The 16,359-nt window shown below is 37.9% G+C and overlaps 1 protein-coding gene across 1 annotated transcript in view; it reads left to right on the forward strand.

Annotated features, from left to right (window-relative positions):
* LOC106133681 (endoribonuclease Dcr-1) overlaps window positions 1-16,359 on the forward strand; it is a 55,649-nt gene that overhangs the window by 10,133 nt on the left and 29,157 nt on the right. Inside the window, exons 7-20 of the mRNA XM_060952116.1 lie at window positions 735-853; window positions 1,307-2,433; window positions 2,908-3,026; window positions 3,338-3,442; window positions 4,024-4,153; window positions 4,433-5,325; window positions 5,711-5,867; window positions 6,554-6,659; window positions 6,979-7,097; window positions 8,815-8,926; window positions 9,286-9,433; window positions 11,258-11,374; window positions 15,620-15,729; window positions 16,007-16,149. Coding sequence (XP_060808099.1) covers window positions 735-853; window positions 1,307-2,433; window positions 2,908-3,026; window positions 3,338-3,442; window positions 4,024-4,153; window positions 4,433-5,325; window positions 5,711-5,867; window positions 6,554-6,659; window positions 6,979-7,097; window positions 8,815-8,926; window positions 9,286-9,433; window positions 11,258-11,374; window positions 15,620-15,729; window positions 16,007-16,149 — 3,505 coding nt within the window. The remainder of the gene's footprint in view (window positions 1-734; window positions 854-1,306; window positions 2,434-2,907; window positions 3,027-3,337; window positions 3,443-4,023; window positions 4,154-4,432; window positions 5,326-5,710; window positions 5,868-6,553; window positions 6,660-6,978; window positions 7,098-8,814; window positions 8,927-9,285; window positions 9,434-11,257; window positions 11,375-15,619; window positions 15,730-16,006; window positions 16,150-16,359) is intronic.

Below are 16,359 nucleotides of genomic sequence, written 5' to 3' on the forward strand. Positions count from 1 at the left end.
GATATAGAATACAATAGATATATTTTCCGTTTAAGTGCCGTGTGGTTCCCGGCACTATTACAAAAAAGAATAGGACCACTCCATCTCTTTGCCATGGATGTCGTAAAAGGCGACTAAGGGATAGGCTTATAAACTTAGGATTCCTCTTTTAGGCGATGGGCTAGCAACCTGTAGCACTATTTGAATCTCGGTTCTATCATTAAGCCAAATAGCTGAACGTGGCCATTCAGTCTTTTCAAGACTGTTGGCTCTGTCTACCCCGCAAGGGATATAGACGTGATCATATGTATGTATGTATGTAGATATATTTTCAAATCGGATACAAGGTACCTATCAATTATTGATGTCATATCTCGAGAATTTTATATTATAAGATCTATATATCTATGTATGACATAATCAGTTCTACATTCATACATGTTTTTTAATGTAGACAATGTGCATTCGTCCACGATTTAGATTTAAGAGATCTATATTTGTAAATTGACGTCCTATGAAAATGCTGCAGTGTAGTTTGTTCCGCCGCTTCTTCTACACATGCGCTTTGGAAGCGGAAATTTATAATTAGCGGATTGAAAGTTATAATTAGATTTAAGTTATGTGACGTCAATAAGTGATACCTTGTATCCAATTTTGAAAATAAATCTATTCTATTCTATTCTACGTATTTAAGAAAGCGTGCAACGCCGCTGGCAAAAGCTACTAGTATGAATACAATTCCACTTTTGTTACAGGTTCGATCTGATAGAGATATACGGTGAAGACTTTATCGACGAGTTGAAGAACGTTCCCGACCCCACTGTGGCGCCGAAGAACTTCCTGAACCAGTTCCTTTATGTTTTGGACCAGTTGGGTGAGTTTTGCCGTGTGGTTACCGGCACTTTGATAGAGTAGGGCACTCCCATCTCTTATCCGAGGACGTTGTAAAAGGCGACTGAGGGAATGGCTAATAAACTCGAGATTCTTATTCCAGGCGATGGGCTGGCAAACTGTCACTATTGGATGTTCAATTCCATCACTAAGCCATAAAACTGAATGTGGCCTGTCAGGTTTTGGAAGCTGCTGGCTTTGTCTACCCTGCAAGCGATATACACGTGATTATATGAATGAAAGAGCTTACGGCTTAATGATAGAATAGAGATTTAAATAGGACGCTTTGCTAGCCCATCGCTTAAGATAAGTATCACAAGAATTATCAAGTATATATTACTTACAAAAAAATAGACCTACGTCCTGTAATATCTAGATACAATAACATTTTATTTCATCCATGGGGCATTAAATATAGTCTTATTTATTTTAACAGGGCCGTACGCCGCTGACAAACTAGCCTTCACACTTCTCGTGAAATTGGAAAAGTTAAGAGTGCGCGAGAAATATGACCGCCATTTTCTTCTACTCTGCCTGCTGACGACCGTATTCATCAAAATCCGTTGTTACACCGACTCTGTTTTAGAAAAATACTCAGATTGGGACAAAATAAAGCTTTTCAGTGCACCGAAACTGATGAGGTTCGTCGAAATACTAGAGAAATTCCAACCGAACGAAGCGAAAAGCGAACATTCCATTAAAAATACTACAAAAGATGGCGTCGCCAAATTGTTGAACGACATAGACAATTGCGACTTTGTATCGCTGGGCAACAAGATTGAAGATCGCGTGAACACCTACGAGGCTAACTTGAAGGATATTGACGATAAAGTTGACAATAGTGATGTTAATAGTGAAGCTAAAGTTATAACGGACAAAAATGATGTAAACAGTGCAGCTAAAGTTATAACAGACAAAAATGATGTAAATGGTTCAGCTAAAGTTATAACGGACAAAAATGATGTAAACTATGAAGATAAAGTTATAACGGACAAAAATGATGTAAACGATGAAGATAAAGTTATAACGGACAAAAACGATGAAAACAGTGAAGATAAAGTTATAACGGACAAAAATGATGTAAACAGTGCAGCTAAAGTTATAACGGACAATAATGATGTAAACGGTAAAAATAAAGTTAAAACGGACAAAAATGATGTAAACAGTGAAGCTAAAGTTATAACGGACAATAATGATGTAAACGGTAAAGATAAAGTTATAACGGACAATAATGATGTAAACAATGAAAATAAAGTTAAAACGGACAATAATGATGTAAACGGTAAAGATAAAGTTACAACGGACAAAAATGATGTAAACGGTTCAGCTAAAGTTATAAAGGACACAGTTAGTGATACTAATGAAGTGAGTGACGCAAAAGTGAGTGAGCCCGGTGCGGGGAGAGCGGTTGGCGACAAGACTAGCGTGTGCGCGGGGCGGCGGGGCGGCGCGCGGGGCCGTGCGCGGGCGCCGGCGCGCGCGCCGCCCGCCGCGGACGCGCTGTGCGGGCTGGTGTTCCACCGGCACCCGCTCGTGGCCCGGACTATGTTCCATGTGGTGTCGGTGAGTTGGTCGCGGATTTCTATTTATAACAAACACAACAACAACTGGAACAAATTACACAGATTGAGTTAGCCTCGAACTAACTCAACGATACTATATTTTACAATAAATACTTATATACATAAACGTCCAAGACCCAGGCCAATCAGAGAAAGTTCGTTTCTCATCATGCCCTGGCCGGGATTCGAACCCCCCGTCACAGACAAGCGTACTACCGCTGCGCCACAGATGCCGTCAAAAATAGTATAATAAGTAAATTGGCTCTTAAAGTATATTTTAAAAGCTAATGATTGTAAAACTTGCTGTTATTCATCCAAATATAGAAAAATTAAAATAAATTAATAATTACATACCATCACGCCTGTCTCCCATTGGGGTAGGCAGAGACCATGGATTTCCACTTGCTAATATCCTCACAGACCTCTCCCGCTTCCTCCACACTCATTACTCTTTTAATGCATACGTTGTTTACAGGACATGTGCCGTTGCAACCCCAAACTCTCTTACATCTGTGCTCAATACTGCGCCGTTGAAGACACTATGGAGAGTGACTCCAAACAGCAGGGTAAAAGACATGAAACTGTTCTAAAGAAGTGAGTATTCTATATTTGACGAAAAAAATCAATTGACAATGGAACTACATAGTATAAAACAAAGTCGCTATTTTAGTCTGTTCGTCTGTACGCTTAAATCTTTAAAATTACGCAACGGATTTTGATGCGGTTTTTTTTTGTTGGTAACAGGTAGAGTGATTCAAGAGGAAGGTTTTTATGTATAATTTTTTCCGAATTTTGCACCCGTGCGAAGCCGGGGCGGGTCGCTAATTAAAAATAAAATATGTTTTTTTTTTTTAACTATTGTTTTTAATTATTATCAACCTTTTTTTCATTATATTTTTTTGCAGATTCAGAATGCACGAATGCAACCTGCTTTTCGCCACGTCAGCACTCGAGGAGGGCATTGACCTCCCGCGGTGTAACCTGGTGCTGCGTTGGGATGTACCTGCTTCGTAAGCATGTCTATACTAATATTATAAAGCTGAAGAGTTTGTTTGTTTGTTTGTTTGAACGCGCAAATCTCAGGAACTACTGGTTCGGATTGAAAAATTTGTTTCTTTTTTCGTTGAATAGACCATTTATCGAGGAAGGTTTTAGGCTATATGACATCACGCTGTAACTTTTAGGAGGGAATAAATAATGGAAAATGTGAAAAAAAGGGGGGAAATTATTCATCCTTGAGGGCTTCAATGATGCCTAAAATTGAATTTAATAAAAAAATCTCTGTAGCGTCGACAACAGGGATTTTCTTTAGTTTGGATAAGATTTTGAGCAAATAAAAAAATATAGCTTGTAGCCATAATGCTTTTAATGAGTCCAAAGGCGACTAAGGAACAGCCTTATACATATAGGTACATGGGATTCCTCTTTTAGGCGATGGGCTAGTAACCTGTCACTATTTGAATCTCAATTCTATCATTAAGCCAAACAGCTGAACCTTTCAGTTTTTCGATGACTGTTGGCTCTGTCTACCCCGCAAGGGATAATATGGTATGTTGTTATGTGTTTACAGTGTTTAATGTTTTGTTTCCAGCTACCGTTCATACGGGCTGTGCCGCGGCCGCGCACGCGCAGCCCGCGCCGCGTCCGCGCTGCTGTGCTGCAGCGGGGAGCTCGCGCGCACGCTGCTGCGCAACGTGGCCACTTACAGGGAGCTGGATCAGGTGATTATATCTTACGGGGCGGACAGAGCCGGAGGCATGAACAACTGTTTAATTTATGTAATGCTATGACATATAACCCAATGAGATTAAAATAGTGATGGATTGCTAGCCCATCTTGTAGAAGAATCTCTGGTTTATTAATCTTGCCCTTAGTTGCCTTTTACAACATCAGAACCACACGAACATCACTGGAAAAAATGATTATTCATATATACATATCAATAATACAATTCATATTAATTCTAAATCTCTGTTTTTCACTATATAAATTTCCCACAGATTATAAGCCGAAAGTGCGGCTGCGGTGTGCAAGATGAACCACCACCTTCTGAAGAAGAAGACGCAGATAAACTGACCTGCGTCATCAAACCTTATTCTCCACACGACTGTGATAATAAACCTAGGAATAATGCTAGTTTTGATAAAAAAGTTAATATTGATGATGGAAATGATAAACTTAATGATAAAGTTGAGACTGATATTAATAATATTGATAAAATTGAAATGATTGAAAATGCAAGACATCTAACCACTGGTAATATGACTGATTATAGTAAAATTGATGATGTTGATAAAATGGAAATGATTGAAGGTGTAAGGCAACTGATTATTGATGATACAGCTAGTGAAGAAAACAATGCCAATGATTCTGTTAAAATGAATGATAAAGTAAACGTGACTGCGATAACCCCAGATGATATTGATAAAAATGAAAATGCTAACATTGAAAATCATGATATAATAGCTGATAACAATAAGAATATTGAAATAATAGAAAATACAGAAGCGAAAAAGGAAGCTTTTAGCGAGAAATCAATAAATAATTGTACTTATGTAAATAGATCAAATTTTGATAACAATTTTCAAATGTTACACAATATTTTAAACAATGAATCTATAAATACAGTTACAGCCGTGTCTCAAATAAAAATAACAAGTGAAAATTATATTAATTCAAATAAACCAAATGATGATTTAGACATTGCAGATATTAATAATATAGTAATTGTAAATAAAACGAATAGTGCTAGTAGAAATATGGATATTGGTAACAATATTAGTGGAAATGCATTTAGTGAAACGAAAAGTGTTAAGTGTAATAGTGAAGTGAAAATTGTGGACAATGATATTCCATTTGTCGATCTTAGTACTGCTATACCACTTATAAATAGGTAAGTTTATGTCACCTGTCATTCATATAGGAATCTCAGTGTTCTCATTCAGCCAAAAAGCCTAACGTGGCCCACCAGTCTTTTTAAGTTTCACATATTTAGTCACATTTATATCCCTTGCGGAGTAAACAGAGCCAACAGTCTTAAAAAGACTGAAAGGCCATGTTCAGCTGTTTCGCTTGATGATGAAATTTAGATTCAAATAGTGACAGGTCGCTAGCCCATTGACTACAAGAATAATCCAAAGTTTCTTAGCCTTTCTTTAGTCGGCTTTTACGATACCCATATTCTGAACTGCCTGGAACCACACTGCACTACTATGAATAGTTTCAGTAATACTTGAAACTCCATTTAAAAAGCCGCTGACAAAGTATGAATTTCACAGATACTGTGCCAAACTGCCCTCCGATACGTTCACCCGCCTGGCGCCTCAGTGGTGGACGGAGCAGGTTCGAATCCCGGACAGCGCCGGGGAACTACACACGGCTTACATATGTACACTACGGCTGCCGCTTAACTGTCCTGTTAAATATAATATAGTGGTAAGTGTCAATTATGAATTTGGAAGCCAATTTTGTTCATGCGCAATAAGTCTCATTCGCAAAATGTCCATTGGTCGTAAATGTCTCTTTCGCATAATGTCCCCTGGTCGTAAATGTCTTTTTTTTTGCAAAATGTCCCCTGGTTGTAAATGTCTTTTTTTTTGCAAAATGTCCCCTGGTCGTAAATGTCTTTTTTTTTTGCTAAATGTCCCCTGGTCGTTAATGTCTTTTTTTTGCAAAATGTCCCCTTGTCGTAAATGTCTTTTTTTTGCAAAATGTCCCCTTGTCGTAAATGTCTATTTCGCAAAATGTCCCCTGGCCGTAAATGTCTTTTTTTTTTGCAAAATGTCCCCTTGTCGTATAGATATAGTTGTTTTTATTTTTAACATACATACACATATGGTCACGTCTATATCCCTTGCGGGTTAGACAGAGCCAATAGTCTTGAAAAGACTGAATGGCCACTTTCAGCTATTTGGCTCAACGATAGAATTGAGATTCAAATAGTGACAGGTTGCTAGCCCATATCGTCTAAAAAAGAATCCCAAGTTTGTAAGCCTATCCCTTAGTCGTCTTTTACGACATCCACGGGAAAGAGATGGAGTGGTCCTATTCTTTTTTTGTATCGGTGCCGGGAACCACACGGCACTTTTTTTTTAAATAAAATATTTTCTTCGTTCGCCCAGGGTCACCCAATGAAAACCAGAGTGCTCGCCCGCCGCATGGTGGCGCTGCAAGCTTGCAGGATACTACACAAATCTGGCGAATTAGACGAACAGCTGATGCCTATTGGTATGTTTAGACATTTATTTATTTATTCATTCATTTATTCATTCGTTTATTCATTCATTCATGTATTCATTCATTATATATAATATTTGTAAATTGACGTCCGATGAAAATGCTGCAGTGTAGTTTGTTCCGCCGCTTCTTCTACACATGCGCTTTGGAAGCGGTAGTAGTTATAATTAGATTTAAGTGATGTCACGTTAATAAGTGACTTATTATTTAATATTTTCAAGACTGTTGAATCTGTCTACCCCGCAAGGGATATAGACGTGATTATAAGAATGAATGAATGCTTTTTATATTATTATTTTTTTTTTTAAAGGCAAAGAGAACTTCAAAGCGGCGGAATTGGAAAACTCAAATTTCACGAGCGACAGTGGCGACACCGGTGACGCGGCGAGACCGGGAACTACGAAGCGAAGGCAGTATTATTATAAGCGGGTGAGTGTAACTTATAGAATCTCCCTATTTTATTTGTGGCAATGGGAGTGAAACAACTCAATTGTAGACACTAAAAAATAAACTAAATGCCGTGTTTTAGTATAAAACCGTTCCATATCTTTTTTGTGGATGTTGTAAAAGGCGAGTAAGGGATAGGCTTATAAACTTGTGATTCCGCTTGTAGACGATGGGCTAGCAACTTGTCACTATTTGAATCTCAATTCCATCATATTGCCATACAGGTGAAAGTGGCCTTTTAGTCTTAAGTGGCCTTTTAGTCTTAAGTGGCCTTTTAGTCTTATCAAGACCGTTGGCTCTGTTTACCCGGCAAGGTATATAGACGTGACTATATGTTTGTATACGTTTAATGTTGTGTTCGGCACAAATAATATGTACATATTTGTAGGTTGTCATAATAGGCTATTTTACACCATGTAAAAAAAAATATAAAAATGCACGTATCTTATAGATTTTGTAAAAAATAAAAGAAAAACATCGATCATTATTCATAAAAGTGCAATATGGATTTTATAATTCAATTTAAAAAATCCTCTTTTTTAATCTGTTCTTCAAAAGTCGAAAACGCTATCCGCCATGTTGGGTACTGACGTGACGTCATACTTTTAGTAAACAAATATCGAATCGAAAACATATTGATGATGTTAGACTCTGTTTATTTTGAAATTTTAAAATTTCTATCACGTTTTTGGGTTTTTACTCTTTAATAATTTAATAGAATCATGGAAGACGGTTTTGTGAAAGCAGACAATATAAATCTACCGAGGATTAATACGTTAATGGTGGCGAAATTTTTTGCGTCCATAACATAACCTAAAAGTACTCAAAGGTTGTTGGTGTTATATTAACATGACTTGTGGTTACTTTACTATTTACAATGAATGCTAACTTACATCAAAGTGGTCTTCACAGAAATACAATCTTGATTTTGTAGACAATGCCTTTGGATCTCTTCTTGCTAATTTCAACCAAGTGTTTCTCATTTTAATATCACTTGGCAGTGGAATCCACAATTTTTCTGGTGTTTTTATACTTGTATTCTTGCATTCAGGAACAAGACACCAACAATATGTATTGTAATTCATTATTACAAAAATCTTTTTACTTTAGGCTTACGTAGAGCCGTATTGTTTACTAAAAGTATGACGTCACGAGTCAAAACAGCATGGCGGATGGCGTTTTCGCGCGAAAATACAAAATCATAAATAATAAATCGTTTTTAGAGCACTTTTCGGCTTCAAAAAATTTTAATAAAAATTCTATAGGTATAACACAGTCTCAGGATTGATTTAAAACAGTTTTCAAAAAAGAGTGTAATAGCCTATTATATATTTAATTTGTTGAGATTTTTGTAAGATTTATGTAGGTATATTTCAATGCAGTATGTATTGATATTGTGTTTATATTAGGTTTAGGTACTTATAATTATGTTTCGTATTTTATTTTGTATGAACTGCGCCTTACTATTTTTAGTTTCCTCCCACCCTAAGTTTGACTGGAAGAGATTGGTTTAGCGATAAGTCCGCCTTTGTACCTCATTAACTGTGTTTTTTTTCTGTTTTTGTTTTTCTTATGGTGCAATAAAGAGTCTATTTATCTATCTAGATCTTCTGAAATAAATGAGCTATTAAAAAAAATTCTAATCGCATTTGTTTTTTGAAAATGTTTTTTTTAAGAAAGCAAATAATTTTGTTGTCAGACAGCATGGGCGTTCACAGATTGCCAGCCGATAATAGACGCTACCGACGAGGAAATAGAGGCGAATCCTACAAAACCACCTGAGAGCGAAGAAGATATGTGTAAGAAGCAAGGTATTATTTATCTGTATAAAATTTTATTGCATAAAATAATAGGTGAATTATGTTTTTTTTTCGATAGGAGGCCTTCTTGTGCCCTCCTGTCCTTGGGAGTTCTCTAGTTGCACTAGGTCGGAGTGCTTATTCCCTTAGTCGCCTTTTACGACGTCCAAGGGGAAAGATATGGAGTGGTCCCATTTTAAAGTCATTAATCACACAGCACGTAATATATAATTTTATTTTAATTAAATTTAATATTGGTTCGTTATGGCAAGTATTTTACCTTGTTAAATAATCGAATTTTAATTTCCTTATATGCAAATTTGTTAAGACTATTATAATACTTTTTTATTTCTCTCTCTCTCTTGTTTTAGGTGTAAAACGTAATCTACTATACGCACTAGAATCCCGCCTCTCGTGCGCTCTGCCAGAGAGATACAACACTAGAGGCAGGAGACTTCACGCGCCTCAACACGCGGCGCACGCTATAGCTCTCCTCATGGCGAGGGACAATTGTGACGAGTGAGTGTTTGTTTGTAATGTCATTCGTTGCATACTAGAATCCCTCAAACACAAGAATCCCGCATACGCTAGAATCCCACAAACACTGGAATCCCGCAAACACTAGAATCCCGCATACACTTGAATTTCGCATACACTAGAATCCTGCAAACACTAGAATCCCGCAAACACTAGAATCCCGCATACACTAGAATCCCGCATACACTAGAATCCCGCATACACTAGAATCCTGCAAACACTAGAATCCCGCAAACACTAGAATCCCGCATACATTAGAATCCTGCAAACACTAGAATCCCGCATACACTAGAATCCCGCATACATTAGAATCCCGCAAACACTTGAATCCCGTCTCTTGTGTGCTCTGCAAGAGTGATACAAACACATACATAACATTTAATCACGTCTTTATGTATTTATTTATTAAAACTTTATTGTATAAAATATAATAGGCTATTACACTCTTTTTTGAAAACTGTTTTAAATCAATCCTGAGACTGTGTTATACCTATAGAATTTTTATTAAAATTTTTTGAAGCCGAAAAGTGCTCTAAAAACGATTTATTATTTATCATTTTGTATTTTCGCGCGAAAACGCCATCCGCCATGCTGTTTTGACTCGTGACGTCATACTTTTAGTAAACAATACGGCTCTACGTAAGACTAAAGTAAAAAGATTTTTGTAATAATGAATTACAATAATATTGTTGGTGTCTTGTTCCTGAATGCAAGAATACAAGTATAAAAACACCAGAAAAATTGTGGATTCCACTGCCAAGTGATATTAAAATGAGAAACCATCAACGTATTAATCCTCGGTAGATTTATATTGTCTGCTTTCACAAAACCGTCTTCCATGATTCTATTAAATTATTAAAGAGTAAAAACCCAAAACGTGATAGAAATTTTAAAATTTCAAAATAAACAGAGCCTGACATCATCAATATGTTTTCGATTCGATATTTGTTTACTAAAAGTATGACGTCACGTCAGTACCCAACATGGCGGATAGCGTTTTCGACTTTTGAAGAACAGATTAAAAAAGAGGATTTTTTAAATTGAATTATAAAATCCATATTGCACTTTTATGAATAATGATCGATGTTTTTCTTTTATTTTTTACAAAATCTATAAGATACGTGCATTTTTATATTTTTTTTTACATGGTGTAAAATAGCCTATTATATTGCACAATTGGCGGACTTAATAAAGTTAGAAGAATTATCTACCAGTAAACCATTGGGTCTATATCCTTGCACTTAAGATAGAGCCAACAGTCTTGAAAAGACTAATACAGCCACGTTAAGCTGTTTGGCTTAATGATAGAATAGAGATTCAAATAGTGACAGGTTGCTAGCCTATCGCTTTAAAGAAGAGTCTCAAATTTAAAAGCCTATCTATAAATGTATTCTATTCTAACCGAATTCTCTCTCACCTTTGCGTGTTCCCACTTAGACCCTCCACAGAAGTGTTTCCGGGCCCTGGGTCCGCCTGAGTTCTGACCGCCCGGGGTTCTAACCGAATTGAAACTTAATTGTGCCGTGTGGTTCCCGGCACCAATACAAAAAAGAATAGGACCACTCCATCTCTTTCCCATGGATCTCGTAAAAGGCGACTAAGGGATAGGCTTACAAACTTGGGATTCTTTTTTAGGCGATGGGCTAGCAACCTGTCACTATTTGAATCTCAATTCTATCATTGAGCCAAACAGCTGAACGTGGCCTATCAGTCTTTTCCTAGACTGTTGGCTCTGCCTAGCCCACAAGGGATATAGACGTGACCATATGTGTGTAATGAAACTTAATTATTCTCCATCTCTTCCAGTTTACAGATACCCGCGTTTCCCGTATACACGAGGTCGGGTGAATTACTAGTCTCCGTTCGTCATGTGCCACACGCGGATACGAGATTGTCCCCCGCTAGATGTCGCCTTGTTAGAAGGTACGTGTAGATTGAAAATAGATAGATTTATTTGATATTTATTACTTTAAGATAATATGTTTAAGGTCTTTTAATATCAGTAAGTTTATATTTTAAATATTAGGTATGTACACAAGCCAATGCTTTTCTTTAGACTTTCCTGACGTGGGCCTGCTGGAAGAAATTTCTCTAGAAATAAGTAGTGCCCTTGTACTAAATTTCTCTTTAAGTTTTTTTTTCTTATTTACTTTATGTACCTACATAAATATATAAATAGATAGTTAACAACTGGCCAAGTGTGAGTCTGACTTGCGTACGAAGGGTGTCGTGACATCATCATGTTTTTTGTATAAATATTTTTTATTTTTATATTCACGTTTCTTTGTTTATTTAAATCGACCAAAAATTGCTTAAAAGTTAGGTTTGTTGTATGGGAGTCTTAAATACATTATTACTTTATTGTTATTTTATTGTTTAGTTTATAAATTAGGGTAAAGAAAAGGTTTATAAGTGAATATAGTTTTTAGGTACGGAACCCTGAAAATTGGCTGTTTTAATATTCATGTGGCTGCCGTGACAATTCCAGAAGAAAGGCACATGTATTGCAATGATCTGTTCAAAAATGCTCAAATCATTATTTTGTTTTATATATTTTTTTAAACCTAACAATCATTTTTAAACATAACAACCTGCCAATCTAAGGTCTGCCGCGCCGATGGATGCATGGCTAGGGGCGAGCCTAGTCTCGAGCGTGCCACTTCCGCCATGGGGTTGGGCGACCCCCAGGTAATGGCTAGCCTTACCCTGGCATGCGGGGCTCTGCTGGGGCGGACAAAATTTTTCCCTAGCGTCTCGTGGGAATCGCATGGATGCAAATTTTTTGAAAGAGCACCTAGTTGGCGGCGATGGTGTCCGCACCCCATCACGTCTCGTTCCCGGCGGGAGCGGTATGCGGTCTGCTGAAAGCCGCTTTGCGACGATGAATGTAAGAGGAGGAATGAAGGATAAGATTGAGGAAGTATGCCAGATGATGGATGAAAGACGTTTGGATGTGTTGTGCGTGAATGAAACGAAGCGGAAAGGATGCGACGCGACGCAGCACGGCCCTTACACGGCGTATTGGTCTGGAATTTCCAGTACCAGCCGAGGCTGTCAAGGGGTCGGTCTAATTCTTTCTGCACGAATGGCTGAGTGCGTGAATGAGTATGAGTGTGTCAGCCCTCGTCTTCTATGGATTAGGCTGAAAGTTGGAATCACTCGGATCTTCGTTCTAGGTGTTTATGCACCTTGGGATGTGGGTTCGAGGGGTACAACATCAGCAAAAAGCGAAAACGAGGAGTTCTGGAATAGTGTAAGAGAAGTATTGAAAGTTACCAAGCCAAATGAGAAGATTATTATGTTAGGTGATTTTAATGGATGGGTGGGTGTAAAGCGTGATGGATATGAAAAGGTGCTTGGTGCGTTTGGTGACGAAAAGGTGAATGATAATGGAAGAAGTGTATTAGAAATTTGTCTAGAATGGGATCTTTTTGTGTCGAACTCAATGTTTCAACATAAAGAGATCCACACCTACACAAGAGTGGAAGGTATTTTAAAAAGTATGATAGACTTTGTGATTGTAGATGAAAGATTGAAGAACAAAGTGCTGGATACCCGTGCATATCGCGGTGCTGGCATTGACTCGGACCATTTACTGGTGATATCCCGGATAAGGGGTATCTTCAATCGCTGGCGGCACAGGGTAAGGGAGCAAACCAGCGCTTTGGAAAGAGTAAAAGTAGAAAATTTGCAAGATATGGATGTAGGTAAGAAGTATATTAATAGACTGAAGGATGAATTTGAAGATTTAGAGGAAATGAGCGATATTGAAGATGGATGGAAGGAATTTAAAAAAAGAATTGTGAAAGTAGCTGTTGAAGTGTGTGGTGTAAGTAGAAGAAGGAAAGGAAAAAATCACAAAAATGCGTGGATGAGTAAAGATGTGCAAGAACTTGTGCGATTAAAGAAGAAAGCATGGCTGGATTTGTTAGCAGCAAAAGCTAACTTAAGAATGCAAGAGGTTATAGATGAAGATGTGAATGAAGCACGTAAGGAATATAAGAAAATGAAAGATTTGGTTAAGAAAGCTGTGATTAGAAAGAAAGAAGAGTATAAAGAGGATTTTGATAAAAGGCTATCAGAAGACTTTCAGTCAAATCTGAAAGTATTCTGGAAATCCGTAAGGTCAGCCCGAGGAAATACTATAACCAGAGAGCTGACTAGGATCAGATGCCAGGATGGTAGCGTTGTGAAAGGAGAAGAATGTGTACTAAAGATATGGAAGGACTATTTTGAAAGTTTATTTGAAAAAAAGGAAGGAAATAAGAAAGATTTCTGCTATAGCGAAGAAAAAGAGAATGAGATGGAAGGCGAAATTGAAATGTTCGAAATTGTGGAAGCACTTAAGAGTATGAAAGCGGGAAAGGCTGCTGGGTGTGATAGAGTGTCGGTCGAGATGCTTAAAGCAGGAAAAGGCGTAGTAGCTAGTCAGTTGTACTGCCTTTTCAATTTGTGTTGGAGAAGCGGCCGAGTACCAAAAGATTGGTGTAAGGCTGTTATCGTGCCACTTTACAAAGGAAAAGGGTCACAGCTGGACTGCAAAAATTATCGTGGTATAAGCCTGCTTAGCGTCGTCGGCAAATTGTATGCTAAGGTATTGATTAATAGAGTCAGGAATGAAACTGATGACAAAATATGGGATGCTCAAGCGGGATTTCGAAAGGGAATGGGATGTACTGATCAGGTCTTTTCCTTGCGGTGCATAGCCGAAAAGTTTTTGGCCAAGAGTCAAAAAGTCTATTGCACATTCGTAGATCTGGAAAAGGCCTATGACAGAGTTGAGAGGAATGAATTGTGGTCAGCACTTTCTATGCATGGGGTGAGCAGTCTCTTAATACGAGCACTGAAATCCTTATATGAGGATTCGAGTGCTTGTGTCAGGATAAACGGAGCGCACACTGAGTGGTTTAAGATTGAGAAAGGCGTTAGGCAAGGATGTGTTGCGTCACCGTGGCTGTTCAACCTATTTATGGATAGCTGTTTGACAGATTTGAAAGAGTCTAAAAGTGGATTAAGGATGAATGAGTTACTCGTCAAATGTCTGCTCTATGCCGACGATCAGGTTATACTGGCGTCATCAGCGGAGGAGTTACAGGAGATGGTAAACTGTATGCATGAAGCTTTAAAAGAGAAAGGAATGAAAGTGAACGTAAGTAAAACTAAAACACTGGTTTTTGAAATGGAGAAAGAAATGACAGCATGTAATATTTTGATTGGAGGAGAAAAAGTGGAGCAAGTGAAAGAGTTTGTATATCTAGGATCAAAGTTTACATCAGATGGCAAGTATGATAGTGATATTGAAAGGAGAGTGAACGCGGGGAACATGGTGAATGGAGCTTTGCATGCCTTTATGAGCAGTCAGAAACTATCCAAAAAGGCTCGACTGGCTGTGCACAGGGGCGTGTTGGTCCCGACATTAATGTATGGGAGTGAAAGTTGGGTATGGCAAAAGAAGCATGAAAGCAGAATAAATGCAGTGGAAATGAGAGCGTTAAGGAGTATGATGGGTGTGAAATTGAGTGACAGGATAAGGAACAGCGTGATAAGGGAATGTTGTGATGTGAAAGAAGATGTAGTTACAGGAATAGAAAAGGGTATGTTAAGATGGTTCGGTCATGTGGAGAGGATGAATGAAAGCAGGTTGACTAAGCAGATATACAAGGAGAGTGTGGAGGGAAAGGTCGGAGTGGGAAGACCTAGACGAACGTATCTTGATCAAATTAAGGACGTCCTGGTAAAGGGTCAGGTCAAAAGTACCCGAAACCGCCGAGCTTGTATGAAGAGAGTTATGAATGTGGACGAAGCGAAAGAAGTATGCAGAGATCGTGGCAAGTGGAAAGAGGTAGTCTCTGCCTACCCCTCCGGGAAAGAGGCGTGATTTTATGTATGTATGTATGTAACAATCATTCGGTGTAATTTCTACCTTTTATTGAACGTCTGTTATGCTATTAATTATGTTATCCTATTTGAAAACATGTAAAAGGAAAAACCATTAAAAAAACTCATGGAAAGAAAATAGACTTGCTACCCGCGTGCCAAAGTTAAGACGTACAAGTCTTAACTTGTCTTAATATATATTCAAGAGTATCGTGTAATGATTTAGATTTGGATGAAATTTTTAATTTATTTTTATAATAAAATAGATATTAATCATTAATTTATTTTTAGATTCATGCGTTTCGTTTTCGCGGAAGTATTACGCGTGCACAGGCGCGGGATGAAACTACAGAGTGACGGGTCTACGCACAACAATTATTATGTTGTGCCCACCATTAAAAGTAAGTTTTTCAGAATTTCTTAATCTTGTGGCGTTTTAGATAAGAGAGGTGATTTACAGATCCATAGAATCACTGCTACCTTAATTTGCGGAATAGTTTAACAATATTCACGAGGGCGTGGTTTTTAGCTAAAGACACGTGATCCAGCAAGTAGCCGCGACGAATCCCAAATTTTTATCCCTTAGTCGCCTTTTACGACATCCTATTCTTTTTTTTTTCTTTTGGTGCCGGGGACCACACGGCACTTTTTTTTTAACTTGGCCGTTTTTAATTACAGCAACCAATGAAGATGGTACGACTAAAATTGACATCGATTGGTCGTTTCTGGAGCTGATATACCAACACACGGAGGCTAAGAAACACGCGGAGATTGAGAAGCCTGTATTATTCCCCGACGGAGAAAGCAAAGACGGGAAAAAGGTAAGAATAATTCTAGACTAAGATATAGGCTTAAATTTGGGATTCTTCTTTTAAGCGACGGGCAAGCAACCTGTCACTATTCGAATCTCAATTCTATCGTTAAGCCAAACAGCCGAACGTGGCCTTTCAGTGTTTCAAGACTGTTGTCTCTGTCTACCCCGCAAGGGATATAGACGTGTTTATATGTTTGTATGAATAGAATAGAATGGA

This window comes from Amyelois transitella, chromosome 28, assembly GCF_032362555.1.
Source record: "Amyelois transitella isolate CPQ chromosome 28, ilAmyTran1.1, whole genome shotgun sequence".
Classification (NCBI taxonomy): domain Eukaryota; kingdom Metazoa; phylum Arthropoda; class Insecta; order Lepidoptera; family Pyralidae; genus Amyelois; species Amyelois transitella.